Raw genomic sequence first — 15,716 nt, 5'->3', positions numbered from 1 at the left:
ATGGGTTCCCCCATGGGACCAACAAAGTTATTGATACAAGAACATGTTCCGACTTGAGGCATGGATTGTTTCCGTGGAATAATTAAGTTTTTACAGGCCATTAATTAATGAGTTTAGTTCGTGGTTTGCAACCATCTACATATTGATTGTTATAATTTCGTGTTATCATATGACCGATATCAATGTTGCTTAAAACTTGCAGATTTTTTGCTTACAAAACTTTATTTCACTTTCTGGACACAAAAAGTTTTCCAAAAAGCCCAAAGCTGTTTCTGTTCCTCAAGAACAAAAATTGCAGAATAGCTGCTGGATAAGTCATCTTTGCATCACAGAAAGAGATATTTTTTTATGGATATTTAAATAGAAGAACACCAGTATTTTCTATTGTAAGTAACATTTTACAAGATTACTGATTTTTTTTTTCTCTATTTTTTCTATTTTTGGTCAAATAAATGCAGCCTTGATGAGCATAAGAGTCTTCTTTCAAAATATTACAAGTCTTACTGATCCTTTCTTTCTTTTATTTTTTCTTGTGAAAAAAAGCTCTTGATGACTTTTTCAGTTTTAAGCTGTTCTGTTCCCTCTATCAAATTAAAATTAAATTAAATTATTAAATATTTTTTATAAATTATTTATTATCTATTAATATGTCATTAGTAAGAATTTGGACTAGGCATGTTAAGCTAATTTCTTTTAAAGAAAATCACATTTTCAATTATATTATTGTTATTTGTAAGTTATATTTGTAAAACAAAAAAACATATAAAAGTTGTTTGTATTGTTTGTTGGTTTGTTTATTGCTTTGTATAGTCATGCATGACAGCCCACCCCAGAAACATTTAGTATTTTTTTTTTTTTTTCTTTTTTTTTTTTTTTGTTATTGTGGATAAAGCTGGTACAATGAAATCATTCCATCTGTCCTTACAACATGGCTGTTATTGAAATGAATATCCATTCCCTTAAGCTCTAGAAGAATCCATTCGGTTTTTTCACTTTTATCCCGCTGTGGCACTGGATATGCTCTGCTTTGGGAATGAATGTTGAAGAGAGAGAAGTCCGGCTTGGGGGGGGGGCATCTCATACACCATTTTATTGACACACTGAAAACGACTATTTCGTCCCTTAATTTCCATGCCTGTAAAAAATGTCAGCTGACCTGCTTGTGTCCTGCATCGTCATTAGAACGCTCGGTCCCTTCAACACCAATCTCCAGGTATTTCTGTCACCCTTATCTTTCAGCCTTCACGTATTTCCTTTTGTCATTTGTGTACATCGGCCACACACCTCATCTGTGACATTTCCTTATCCTCGGTGACGCCAAGGATTCATCAGGAGAGCTTTTCTGACAGTGCTTGCCTCGTCTTTCTCTGTGGGGGCCCTTAACCCCACTCTCTTGCCAGTGCTGTCTCCACCTGCCACCCCACCAAGGCACCAGGTGCGGGGGTCTGGACTTGACTGCGCTGTGCTAACAGAATAGTCTGCTTTTTTTTTCTTTTATTTTTGCCATTGCCAAAACCCATTTCCGGCGTAACCTCCAGTTAGCGACTGTCTGACAGTACCCGCCCACACATTTGTTCCATATCATTCCCAAGTATGAGCGTACAGTGATGGGATGCAGTTATTTCCCCCCCGCTTTTTTTCTTGGTGCCTTTCCACCCTGTTTTTCGAAAAGAGCTGCAGTTTCGCAATGCCCTACAAATGAACACGGTTGCTGTTTTTACTAGTTTGCATGATTCCTCCTTTTCATCCGTGTTTTTTTTTTTTTTGTTTTTTTGTTTTTTTTGTGTTTTTTTTAGTGAAACCAAGATCCTCCTCGCTGCAGAACTCACAGGATTACTGAGAGTCCTCGGGAGAAGCTCTCTTTACTTGGTGGATGCTTTTTTGGAGCTTTGTTTCTAAGAATGGGAAATTATCTGCCTTGTAAAAAATTCTTATTGTGTACATTAACTGTCTACTGCAATTACTTCTGGTCCTGGAATCTGGTCCTTGTTTTAAGAACGCTGATATCGGTCTGTGATTGAAATTGCATTGTCCATTCATCTGGGTGGTGAAAAGGCTTTATAAATCAGTGAATTCATCCAAAACACTGATTCATTCAGGAATGAAACAAGTGACTTTTGTGAATGAGTATTTATCACTCAAATTATGTTTGAAAATAGTGAATGAGTATTTATCACTCAAATTATGTTTGAAAATACTGATTTCCATTCAGAAATGTAACATAGTGACCATCTTTTAATGAGTGAGATCTTTGAATCATTCCTCACCAGTTTTGTGTTCAAAAACATTTATGGAATGATAGCAAATTATTCTTTTTGAGTGAGCCACTGAAACATTCACTCACACTATTCATTCAAAAACACTGATTAAATTTAGGGAATACACGAAGGACCATCTTTATGAGTGAGTTATTGATATCATTCCCCAAAACATTGCTTTGCTCAGGACTGAAGTAAATGACTGTGAGTATGTCACTGATGCATTCACTCCTCCAATTTTTTAAAAACACTTATTGAGGGATGATGCAAATGGCACTATGAGTGAGTCATTGAAGCACTGAGAAAAAAAAAAAAGGATTAATTCAAGATTGTCATTACATTGGTTGGTTCCACTGTGTGTTTTTTTTGTTAGGTGAAGGCAAAACATAGACAAAGTCTCTAGTGATGTTGTGACAAAAATGTAAGTTAAACCAAATATTAGCAAGAGTACTCTGGCTTGTACTTATGGTTTTCCTTGTCTTGTTGTACTTGATTGTAATATCTGAAGGTTTCCACAGCTGCTGCAGGTAACTTGGTGATTCTACAGTCCATAAGCTGTTCATCGGATTTTATAGATGGATGACCCTGTAGAGAACTTCCAGTCCTGCTTTATTTTATATAAAGCAATTCCCAGTCTTGTAAACCAAGGGCTAAACTAACTACATAGTTTATTGATGCGATCCCAGCATATACCTATGAATTGTGCTCCATCAGGCGCCTGCAGATAAATGAAAACCTGGCTTAGGGCCTTTCTCCTTCTCTGACTGCTGAAAAATCTAAAGGAAATCTTTTATTTTCTCAATAGCTTAAGTTTTTGAATAGAGCAGTTTTGATATGACATGTTTGTTGTTAAATGACAGCATTACTCAAAGCTCAACATTACCCGTTTCTGTCAGCATCACTGGCATCTTGTAGCACAGGTCTGTCATCTGCATGCAGAGGTGGAAAGAGTACACAAATATTTTACTCAAGTAAAAGTACCATTACATTAATGAAATTTTACAAGTACAAGTAAAAATACCAGTCTAAAAATCTACTCAAGTAAAAGTAAAAAAGTAGCTGGTTTAAAATTACTCAGAGTAAAAATTACTTAGTTATATTTATAGTGGGAGGAAGGCAACCTATGGAATATGCCAGGGGTGTCAAACTCAGTTCCTGGAGGGCCACAGCCCTGCACAGTTTAGATATAACCCTAATTAATCACATCTGATCCAGCTTATCTAATCATTTAGTTTTATTTGAAAACTACATGGTATGTTAGTTGGAGCAGGGTTGGAACTAAACTCTGCAGGACTGCAGCCATCCAGTAACTGAAATCAATTAGTTCTTTAGAATAATAAGACATTTGGGCTGTTACCAGGCAAATTAAATCAGTATCAACCAACAAAATTCATCTTTGCAATGCAGAGGAAACACAGAAGCTTCAACTGAAGTGGCATTTAGATTACTCAACTGTTTAATAATAATGTAAAAAAGAATGATTTAAAAAAAACCAAAAGATACTTTAAATGTGAAATTGAAACTAGGTGTCAGCAAATCATTGTGAGTCATTGGGATTGAACCGAATCATTGAAACGGTTGATTCGTTCAGGAACGAAACACCATCATTGCTCAGAGATGCAAAACTGTGCTATGGGGCTGTGTTTGGAATTATTTTTGTTGTCGAAATAAAGCAAAAAACAGGCAATATGTTGTCTAAAACGCAAGTACAGGCAATATGTTGCTTGTTTTTTGAACTGTTGAAAAAAAAAATCTATATGTAATCATGCTGATTTTTGAAGGGAAAAACAGCACCCTTTTTGTGATATTGATTTACTATACAAAATTATATAAATATATAAATTTTCTGCCCCTATATCTTTGATTTTTTTTTTATTTATTTTTTTTTTTGTGATCATTCTTATGCATTTTAACAGACTGAATCACGCAGTGAAAGATCGCACTCTAAATGTGCACTGCACTAGTCTAATCTACTAGACTTCATGGCACTCTGTATGAGTGTTTTTGTTTGTTTTTTTGGCAAAATACCGATAATGTCAAATCACACATCATTAAAAACAACAATTATTATGATTATTATCGCAGATGATATATATCGCATAACTTAGCTTCCTACTTTTCTCTTTTCCTTCCTCTTACCTCCTACTTCCTTTCCTCCTGTTCATCTTCCTTTTATACTTCATCTTCCTACTCTTCTTCCTTATAATTCCCTTTTAATCTCTTGGGTCTTGTCCTTTCCTTCCTTTTCAGTTCTTTCCTCTTTCATTTCCCCTTTTCCCTTCTACTTCCTCTTCCTCCTCTTCACTTCGCATTCTGTTTTCTTTCCCCCTTCCCTCCTTCTTTCCTTAATCTTCTTTTTCTACCTTATCTTCCTTACTCCCTTTTCTTTTCTTTCCTCTTTCTCTCTTCTTCCACTTCACTTCTCCCCCTTCCTGTTTACTACCACTTCCTTCTCTTAATTTCTACTTCCTGTTTTAATATCCCCTTTTCTCCGCTATTACATCTTCCGTTCTCTTTCCTCCTCCATGTTCTCTCTCTTCTTCTCCTTCCTTCCTTCCTTCCTCCTCTTCTCTTTCTCTTCCACCTCTTTCTTATCCTTCCTCCTTATCTTCTGTTCTCCTTCCTCTTTTATCTTCCCTTACCTCTTCCTCTCCTCAAAGGTGAGCACCATATTAATCCAATACAGCTCTTGACATTTGATTCTGTGGAACTGCATGATTGTCAGCAGCCCTATCGCCCTGCAGCCCAAGGATGGTTGCTCACTGAAGCTAAGCAGGGTTGATCCTGGTCAGTACCTGGATGGGAGACTACCTGGGCAAACTAGGTTGCTGCTGGAAGAGGTGTTAGTGAGGTCAGCAGTGGGTGCTCACCGTGTGGTCTGTGTGAGTCCTAACGCCGGGGACACTATACTGTCAAAAAGCAACATTCTTCGGCTGAGACGTTAAACCGAGGTACAGTACTGACTCTCTGTGGTCATTAAAGATCCCAGGATGTCTTTCGAAAAGAGTAAAGGTGTGACCTCGGCATCCTGGCCAAATTCACCCACTGGCCTCTGACCATCATGGACTCCTAACTTTCCCCATAACTGCTGATTGGCTTTATTACTCTATCTCCTCTCCACCAGTAAGCTGGTGTGTGGTGGGTGTTCTGACGCACTATGGCTGCCGTCGCATCATCCAGGTGGATGATGCACACTGGTGGTGGACGAGGAGATGCCCCCTCACAATATGTAGAGCGCTTTGAGTGCTTAGAAAAGCAGAGAAGCGCTATATAAATATAATGAATTATTATTTATATTATTATTATAATTGTTCTCACCTCACCCTGCTCACCCTGCCGCGTGACAGAAAGTACAGAAGCTTTTCGAGCTCACACTGTGCTGGGAAGCACACAGCCGCATTAATGTCAGGAGCAATGGCATTCACTTTCATGTTATTTGAAAAAATTAATTCACCTCGTTACACCTCATGCCTCTCAAGGCCTCCGTTGCTTGATCCTCTTCTTTAACTCCCTCCCTGCTGAAGTGTTTACCGCCTGCTTCATCTCTTACTCGGGCAGAAGTTTAAAAATGTATTCATTTCATAATCTTATTTTTTGTTTATCATTTTTTCATCTAATTCCCTTCCCACACAAAATCCAATTTTGCCATGCTCATTGTTTGAGAGGCAGCACGGTTTCTGTGGAGGGCTTTTTTGTTTGCTCCCCTCTCTTCCTCTCTCTCGACTCGGAGCAACCTAGATTGTGTTATGCAAATTTATTAGTGTAAAATCAAATCAGAGAAGATAAACCAGACCCTGCACTTGAAACCAGCAGGGATTTTCCGTTTTTCTAAAAGATTTGTGAAGTTAAAGCTTTATCTTTCCTTGTAATTGATCATTTACACTCAAGATATATATTGCAATTATCTCTGCATGAAATTCAATTAAATGAAGTAAAAATGGGCATATCGTTTAACTACTGCGAGTCGTTCTCCTTTAAAACATTTAGTGATAACACGGTTGAGTATATGTTTTGTGTGTGATTCTAGCCAGCAGTCAAGAATCACACAGGGCAGCAATTCAAGTAGATTTGCGATGAAAGAAATGATTATGGCAGTCACTATTAGGTTAAGACCAGCACCCTGCCGAGAGGAAGAGGAGAGGCAAACCAGAGAGTGAAAAGTGGTGCAAACAGTTTTGCAGTGCTTTCAACATGTTGTTTTAATGCCCACAGAGAAGAACATCCATATTCAACAGCTCTCCTTCACATCCTGCAATCCAAAACCTTTTTTAGTGCTCAGAGTGTCTACGGAGAAAGTGTAATGTTTATTTGCAGCACATTTTCATAACCAATTAGTCGGTGGGTTGTCTAAATGACTTGTCGTTCTTTTTTAGTGCTCTTAGTGAGATTTTTGGTTCATGTTTACTAGACTAGATTTCTGTAGGTGGGTTGTCTAAATGACTTGTTTTTTTTGTTTAAAATGTTAGGACAGTGTGCAAAAAGGTCTCTACAAATTTATAAAACAAACTGACAGCATGCTAAAACTCTCAGAAAATTTGTTTTTAAACTAGCATGCTGCTAGGAATGCTAAGGTCATTGCTTTGATTCTCAAGAAATGCAAGAACTGAAAGAATCTATATAGACATTGTGTTTTGGGTAAGATGTCCACACACTTCCTGTCCCAGGTTTCTTTCTCAGTCTGGTCACACACGTGCCTTTAGTATCTCTGAGAGCCGAACACTCTTGATACGTAGGGTTTATTGAAGAATTGGTGGGTGGGAAGCTGTGCTTTTTTTTTTTATTCCTCTTCTGGAATAATTAATGTGGTGAAGTCAGTCAGACAAAGCAGTTCATATCTCCCTGACTGAGGAGAGGAAGAAACAGAGAAAGCAGAACCAATGTTGAGGTGCAGGTTTATGTGACTTAGACTGAGAGTGCTGTGCGTGCAAAGACATTAACTCACAGGTGACTCACACACTCAAAAAAATAAAATAAATAAAAATAAAATAAATGGATATGAAACACTCTTCCAAGGTCACCTACAATGCGTGTGTGTGAGAAATGTTTTGTCTGCAATTTACTTCCACTAAGCTAAGCTTGTGTGGCTAGACAGATTTTCAATGCTAGAGCACATATATAGTGACTGGCTGTTCCTGTGTACCTTTGTCTGTGCTTGTGTGCAACAAAGAATATTCTTAAAATTGCATTGCTTATTTTAGAAAACCTTTTTTTTATTATTTTCTAGTTTTTCCAATTCACTGATTTATTAAACAGTTTTAATCCTTTTTGGTGGAGAATTGCACCATGGAAATGAAACAGAAACTCAGTACTATTTAATATATATGACATTTTGGTGTGTATTATCTATTGTATCTATCTGTTTCAGCATTGATTTGTGTTAGTCAGTATTGTCTACAGTAGTATTCCAAACCTTACATGGTTCTCTCTCTCTCTCTCTTTCTTTCTTTCTTTTTTTTTTTTTTTGCAGTTTGGCCTAATAAAACCCTTCCCAAAGAGTGGAGAACCTGTCAGCGAATTATGAATGATAAACAAGATGACCTCCTCCCTGATGCAGCAGACGATGAGAGGTCCTAGGTGGAACCGGGCCCTGTCCGACCCATTGTTCGTGCTGTCGCTGGCCCTGCAGCTTCTGGTGGTGGCAGGCCTGGTACGAGCACAGACATGCCCCTCTGTCTGCTCTTGTAGCAACCAGTTCAGCAAGGTCATCTGTACGCGACGTGGCCTTCGTGATGTACCCGATGGTATTTCCACCAACACAAGGTACCTGAACCTTCAGGAGAACCTCATCCAGGTGATCAAGGTTGACAGCTTCAAGCATCTAAGGCACTTGGAGATCCTGCAGCTCAGCAAGAACAACATCCGCAACATTGAAATCGGAGCTTTCAATGGGCTGGCCAACCTCAACACTCTAGAGCTCTTCGAAAATCGTCTAACCACAATCCCCAATGGGGCTTTCGAGTACCTGTCCAAACTTAAAGAGCTTTGGTTGAGGAATAACCCTATCGAGAGTATACCCTCTTATGCCTTCAACCGTGTACCATCACTGCGAAGGCTGGACTTGGGTGAGCTGAAAAGGCTCTCTTATATCTCAGAAGGTGCCTTTGAAGGCCTCAGCAACCTGCGGTACCTGAACCTGGGCATGTGCAACTTGAAGGAGATCCCCAACCTCATTCCTCTTGTCCGTTTGGATGAGTTGGAGATGTCAGGAAACCAGCTGTCTATAGTTAAGCCAGGGTCTTTCAAAGGCCTCGTCCACTTACAAAAACTGTGGATGATGCATGCGCAGATCCAGACAATTGAAAGAAATGCCTTTGATGATCTTCAGTCCCTTGTGGAGCTCAATTTGGCCCACAATAACCTTACCCTCCTGCCCCATGACCTCTTCACCCCACTACACCACTTGGAGAGGGTGCACTTGCATCACAACCCCTGGAACTGCAACTGTGACATCCTCTGGCTCAGTTGGTGGCTAAAGGAGATGGTACCGGCCAATACCAGTTGCTGTGCCCGCTGTGCATCACCTACCAGCCACAAAGGGCGCTACATTGGTGAACTCGACCAGAATTATTTTAATTGTTATGCACCGGTGATCGTGGAGCCACCAGCAGACTTGAACGTGACTGAGGGCATGGCAGCAGAACTCAAATGTCGAGCGAATTCTTTGACCTCAGTCAGCTGGATCACGCCCAATGGGTCCATCATGACGCACGGGGCGTACAAGGTACGCATTTCCGTGCTCAATGATGGGACTTTAAACTTTACCAACGTCACAATGCAGGACATGGGAACGTACACTTGTATGGTGAGCAACTCTGCAGGCAACACGACAGCCTCGGCTACACTCAACGTGTCCTCGACAGAGAACAGCAGCTTCAGTTACTTCACTACAGTTACCGTGGAGACCACAGAAGCGGCACACGATGAGGGCAACCCTACAGTACAGCCGAAGGGTGGCCCTACTCCTTCTTCTGGAATTTGGGAGACCTTACCACCTTCCTTCACCACCACCACCACCACAACAGCACGGACACCACTGTCCACCAAGGCTACCGACAAGACCTACACCATCCCTGTCACTGATGGCTCCCTCAACACCTTGGATGAGGTCATGAAGACCACAAAGATCATCATAGGTTGCTTTGTAGCCATCACCCTGATGGCGGCCGTCATGCTGATCATATTTTATAAAATGCGCAAACAGCATCACCAGCAGAACCACCATGCACCTACGCGAACCATCGAGATTATCAACATGGACGAGGATTGTGTAACGGGTGGACCTACCATGGAGGGCCACCTCACCCTCCCCCCACTGGAGCATGAGCACCTGAATCATTACAACGCCTACAAGACTGCGTACAACCATGCCTCCACTATCAATTCTATACACAGCTCTGCCCACGAACCTTTGCTAATTCGGGCCAGCTCAAAAGACAATGTACAAGAAACCCAGATCTGAACTGCTTTTCATAATGTGGATTAAACGAAGAAAAAAAAAGACTTCTAAATCTCTTAAGAAACAATAAGTGACATCGATTTTGAAGATTGTCAGAAACAAAGACACAGTAGCCCGATGCAAGACGTATGAGAAGGATGTGGACTAGTAGAAAAGGACATTGGGAGTTGAGTGTACGTCAACAGTTTCAAAAGTGTCTTTACATAACAGAAGTTATTTATTTAAGGAAAATAACTATTGTGGTTTAATCAAGAAAAGATGTAATCTGCAATTATTTTTTCCAGCAATTATTTTGCCATGCTTTTTAATGTTATTTTAAGGGTTGTTGGTTTACTAATATGCTTTTAAACTCTGTTTAAATCTATTGCTCTGTATGTGAGGACCCAAGTCATTTAAAGATGAATCTGAAACTTATCATCTTTCTGAAATCTCAAGATTCACATTTAATGGTGATACTTTTAAAATCTTAGGTTACAGAAAACTTCCACGCCATAATTGCTCCACTCTCCTCAATTACTGATATTTGGCAATATCACATTATTTAGTTATTCGTGCTGAAAACAAGGCTTTTTAAATCATATTAGGCCAGTTTGCTGGTCATAGTTGGCCTCCTAGCCTGTTCAGGTCCGTCTGTTGGCTGATTTTAGAGTGTTTTTGGGCACTTTAACTGGACAGGCTGGAAGACGAGCTTAAAACAGCATTTTTTTTTTTTTTTCAACAGGGATGGCTGCTACAAATTAGATGCAGATATTCACCTGGCTTCTCCACCCGAAAATTTAGAACAAGGAGCCCTGGAAACGTGTCCCCATTTAAAACCAGGCCAAATGTCAGGAACACTTGTCTATTTGATGCATGCAGGGCAATTTCAAATAATTTCTGTGGTTAGACCAGAAGATTTATGGATTAAAGTTAGCATTTTGGGATGGGCCACATGCTCTTAAATACATGTTGAGGCATCTCAAGCCTTTTTTCTCTCTTTCTTTCTTTTTCTGCATTTTCATTCTCATATAACATAACATTTTGTGTTCCAATGGCATTTCATCCTTGATACCGTACTTAAGTTTCCCAATACTCATACACAGATGCAGCACGCTCATTCTATGCCAAATTCTATATGGGCAGGGGGCTGAAGATTGTAGGCCTTTATTTGAAGGCTGGCAGAGTGAAAATGTGGCAAAAGCATAGAGCTGGTACTGACGTAGCACCATTTCCATTTCAATCCATTTGTCTTGGTGCTCACCATGGATACAGTTGAATGAATTCATTCTGGAATGGTCTAAAAGCCGGGCATTGAACCTTAAATAAGTGGGCAAGGTCAGTGCAGCTCAGATCTAAAGCTTCCAAAGATGCCACAGGTGTGTCTTTATAGACTGTGAACCAATTGTGTTTATTCCCCCCCTCACTATTTCTCTTTTTTTTTCTGGATTTCTTTTATATTCTATCTTCCCTCATTCTGCACTGTCAATCTTTTTAGACAGTTCTGCAATTCTTTTTAAACTTTTAAATCAAACATTTTTAAATCATCAAATCATTCACTTTAGTTTATTTTCATTACAGACTGAGGATGTTACATCCATCTTCGGCTTTACACACGCAGTAGCCTTTGGCTGCAGGGGGAATGAGTTGACATTAATTTATGAAATCAGAATGGAGGAGACGGTCACTATAGCAACTAATGACCTTGGACAGGGTGGGGGGTGCGGTGCAGGGGGTAGACGACAGACATTGGTTTGACACTTTAAATGTATTCAGAGTCAAATGGTAGAGCAAGGCTGGGTGAAAGAGCCAAAGTGGACTCATTTGAAGTGCATCATTTTAAATATAAAGCAATCTAGAGGTCTATAGGTAATATGAATTAAACCAATAAAAATGAGACATTTTATTCAGATTCGTAGCATTTCGTTTTGGCCGTTCATAATTCAGGGGACTGACAAGGAGATTTTTCTTTTGCATTTCTGGTCTTAATACAGATGCCAAATGATACCATGTGGCATTTGGTTAACTTTTCCGTATCATATTTTGATCACACAGCAGATGCACTCTAATTTTTAAAGATCTGATGCAATTATGCTTGTCAGCTTTGCTATTTCAGATCATATCGAAAAAGTTTTTGAGAGTACCTCCTGCCCACTAGAAGCAAAGGCCTTCTGGTACATTTTCTAATCAAAATATCAAAGCTTGCAAAAAAAGACTGTTCTTCATCTGAATATGCTGCTCTTTAAAATCGTAATTCATGTACTTGTCTTTCTGAATTTAGTTTGCATTGTCATTGAAACTGATGTCAACCTCAACATAAAGCGAAAAAATGTTTTATCATCAAAAAGAGTTCAGCACAAAAGTAAACCAAGTCATTGGGTTTTCAGTTGCATTCTATTTATTTTAAGAACTTGAATCATTGTCTTAAATTGTCATATTTTTTTAAAAAGGTATTTGTCGTTTTATATAATATTATTAATTTTCTTATAATTTTTGTGATTTTTTTTTGTTGTTGTTGTTTGTTTGTTTAGTCCCATCATGCATCTGTGTTTTGGGTTTCAGTTTAGGAGTGAACGGGATGCTTTTCTCTCCGTTTTACGTAACTTCTTTCTTTTCGTCTCTGAGAGGGAATGCTGTTCTAGTGGTAGATTTCTATAAAAATAAATTTTGAAAATAAAAAATAAAAAAACAAAAAAAACAAAAAAAAAAAACTTTTTAAATTTTAATTTTACATGTGCCAACCTGTTCTAAAAAAGAGAGAGAGAGAGAGATGCTGTAAAAGACAACTGGATTGATTTTCATGTAAACATTATTTCATGACCTTTAAAAAAAGATGGAAATCGATTATAGAAATCAGAGTTTGTAGTTCATACACAAGATAAGGTTACAAATAAACTATCATTGTCTTTTCTTTATCGTCTCATTAGTTTTCTTTCACTAAGGTTTATTGTGTCAAAATGAGACACAATAAACGAAGCCTTAAGTAAAATTGTTTGTAATGATAACTGTATTTTATATTACACACTTCAGCTTTGGAAAAACTCATTTGTGTATGTTTTAGTGCTTCAAAACAACCGCATCTTGCTGTGCATGAATGGATGTTTTTTATTGACAGGCCTTATTTAGTGTGTGACTGGCTCCACCAGTTGTTTTTTAGTTTAAAACAGTATTAGAAATAGGTGAATTGAGGAAAGATGGATGAAATGTTTCCTCCTAGCTGATCTAAAACAACTGGACGTAGTGCATGTTGCAGTATGAATAAATTTCACTGGTTGCCTTATTGTGTTCGTCGATGAGCACAGCGGTGCTGTTTTCCAGTGCTGTGCTCAGAGACAAATACCTAAGAGATGAAGTTCTACTCATTTTACTTGTGCCTGACTGTTTTAATGAATATAATTGCAATATTTAAGAGGAGAGAAGGAACACCTGTTTGGAACGACATCAAAAAGAGATTTTTGTGTTTTACCTTGTTTTTTTGTTTTTGTTTTCCCCCAGCAGATTTAAACTCATATTTATTTTAGCAGTATTTTATTACAGTATTTATCAATAATTTATCGCTAAAATAAAGTAGCATTTAATCACTTTTGTATTTAATCCTTTAGAAGATCATGTTTTTGTCTTACAGGAGTGAACATTAGCAATGTTGCAATAGCAAGTTTTGGGAATAAACTAGAGTAGCACAAAAGCTTGAATGTAAGTTTAATGCAGAGTAGAGACAAGTTTTTTTTTTTTTTTTTTTTTCATTGTAAAAGAAAATTTTTGGGTATGGGCCTGTATTTTGCAACCTTTTTTGAGGCCTGTTTTGCTTGTTTCCTGCTTCACATTGTTCATTTCCTGATGAACTGACCTAATTATGGAGCAGAAGGCCAAAATGTTTCTACTATTAATAATTGTTAACTTAGCCTTTTGCTGCATTTAATAAAGTAAGCAAAATCACTGTTTAGTTTGAATACCAATGTTCATGTTTAATTCTTGAATATTCTTCAAAATTTGCTTTTGTGTTCCACAGAAGAAAGAAGGTCATTCGCATTTGGAACGTCATGAGGGTGAGTACATTTATTGGCTTAAAAAAAAAAGTTGTTTTGGACAGTTTCTTACTTAATCGTTATTCCCTGGGTTGTTGTTCAGCTCTAAGGTTTATTAACTCTAGCAAAGGACTGACACATTTGCACATTCAAATATTTGCATTTCATTAACAATGTCGAGCGGCAGCTGAGAGCAAAGCCATGTTTGCAAAGACAACAGGCGCATTCACTCAGAGCTGCACAATTCACTCGGCAGCAATTAACCGCACATTTTTGTTTTGATTAAAATTCGCCATGCGCCCTTTGTAGTCCTTCGTACTTTGCATGTTATTGTTTTCTGAACACTTCCCTTGAGTTTTCTGTCTCTCTTGCTCGGTATTAGCCCTGTCTGTGAACTTCAGCACTGCATCTCCCTATTGTGTCCTGAACACAACTTTATGCTGAATAGCTGCATTAAAAAAAAAAAGAAAGAAAGAAAAAGGAGGAAACCGGATGTCTCCCGATACCTCTTATGGAAAATGTCTGTTTGCATTTACTCAAAGTGGTTTAAAAATGCTCCAGGGAGCGAACAGCTTACAGTAGCGCTTGGAAAACCTGGGTCTGTGGGTCACGGTTATGTATGTGTGCCGATTAAAGGAGGACACATATGTCCAGACAAAATGAGCAACATTTGGCCCCTACAGCCTATGACCAAATCACCAGCATGCCCTTGTCAGCCTGACAGAACTGCCCCAGATCTTTGGTGGCTGATCTGAAGACTGGACAGGTCTGTTTCGCCCCCATTGCGAGGGGTGGATTGGCCAGAGGGAGTACTGAGTTTGTCCTTATTTATATTGCATTTGATTGATATGTTCAATTAAAAAATAATAATAATATAAATAAATAAATAAATAAATAAATAAATAAATAAATGTATGTTTAATATTTATCCATTTAAATATTAAATTAATAATATCAATTAGTACATCATATAACATCAGTTTATAAAATAAATTATATTTAATAACATTGTTACATTAACATTTAACATTTTAACATTGTTTAATGTAATATAAAATAAATTAGATATAATGTAATGAAATATTATATTATGTATATTACATATACTATTTGTGTGTGCATATATATATATATAATTTTTAAAACATACAATTTATGTTATATTAAACTTAATATGTAATATAAATAAATATAAGAAATTAAACTGTTTCATTCAGATGTAATATTTATTATATTTGTATTATATGCATATGCATATGCACAAACATCTTTATTTACATTTATTTTTTAAATATAAAATATAAATTAGATTTAATATTTGTATATTAAATATGTATGTGACGTAAATGTAAAATACATTTTAATAAATGCTTAACACATTATTATTATTATTATTATTATTATTATTATTATTATTATTATTATTATATTTTTGTATTTATTACATTTATTATAATTTTTCTCTGCCTTTTGCAAATATAAAAAATGTCTATTTCTGACACAGCAGTGAACAATATATAGGAACGCATTAATACAGCAGGTCACAGTTTGTAGACATTTTAAAACATCTAAATATGTGCTGTGGGTTGGCCTATTAGATAACCGACATAATCCTGTTTTCATATTTACATTAATGATTTGTGTAATAATTACATGAGCTTCTTCTCCCCTGGTCACAAACGTTATTCACTGCTCTCGGTTAATCAGATCTATTAATCAAGCTAGCAATTAACAGCAATGTGTTGCTCCCTAAGGTAAAACAAATGTCTCATACCACATTTATTTAACTTATATGCCTTTTGTTTTGTTTTTTTTTCTTTATTTTTTATTGCAGGGTTTTTTTCAGTCTTCTGGACTTCCAATTAACTTCCAGCCAAATATTTGTAGATGTGAGTGGATCTGAAAGGTGTTTGCAGGAATTCTAGCAGGATTCCTTTCTCCCTTCATTAAGAGATAGGGTAATTAGTTTATTCCAGACTGAGTGTGAGATGTGAGAATAAT

General features: G+C 37.5%; 1 protein-coding gene across 2 annotated transcripts in view; it reads left to right on the top strand.

Annotated features, from left to right (window-relative positions):
* Positions 1–14,189, top strand: part of LOC122134125 (leucine-rich repeat-containing protein 4C-like) — a 63,845-nt gene extending 49,656 nt beyond the window's left edge. Inside the window, exons 2-3 of one of the 2 annotated variants that reach the window (XR_006153594.1) lie at positions 7,726–9,887; positions 10,436–14,189. Coding sequence is in view for 1 of the 2 variants with exons in the window: in XM_042715139.1 (XP_042571073.1) it covers positions 7,780–9,717 (1,938 nt within the window). In the remaining variant the exon portion in view is untranslated. Of the gene's footprint in view, positions 1–7,725 lie in introns of both variants that reach the window. The other variant, XM_042715139.1, reaches the window with a different exon arrangement.
* The last annotated feature ends 1,527 nt before the right edge of the window (positions 14,190–15,716 follow it).

The sequence above is a fragment of the Cyprinus carpio genome, chromosome A25 (assembly GCF_018340385.1).
Source record: "Cyprinus carpio isolate SPL01 chromosome A25, ASM1834038v1, whole genome shotgun sequence".
In the NCBI taxonomy this organism is placed as follows: Eukaryota; Metazoa; Chordata; class Actinopteri; order Cypriniformes; family Cyprinidae; genus Cyprinus; species Cyprinus carpio.
Note: the sequence above shows the minus strand (reverse complement) of the source record. Positions and strands in the feature narration are given on the sequence as shown.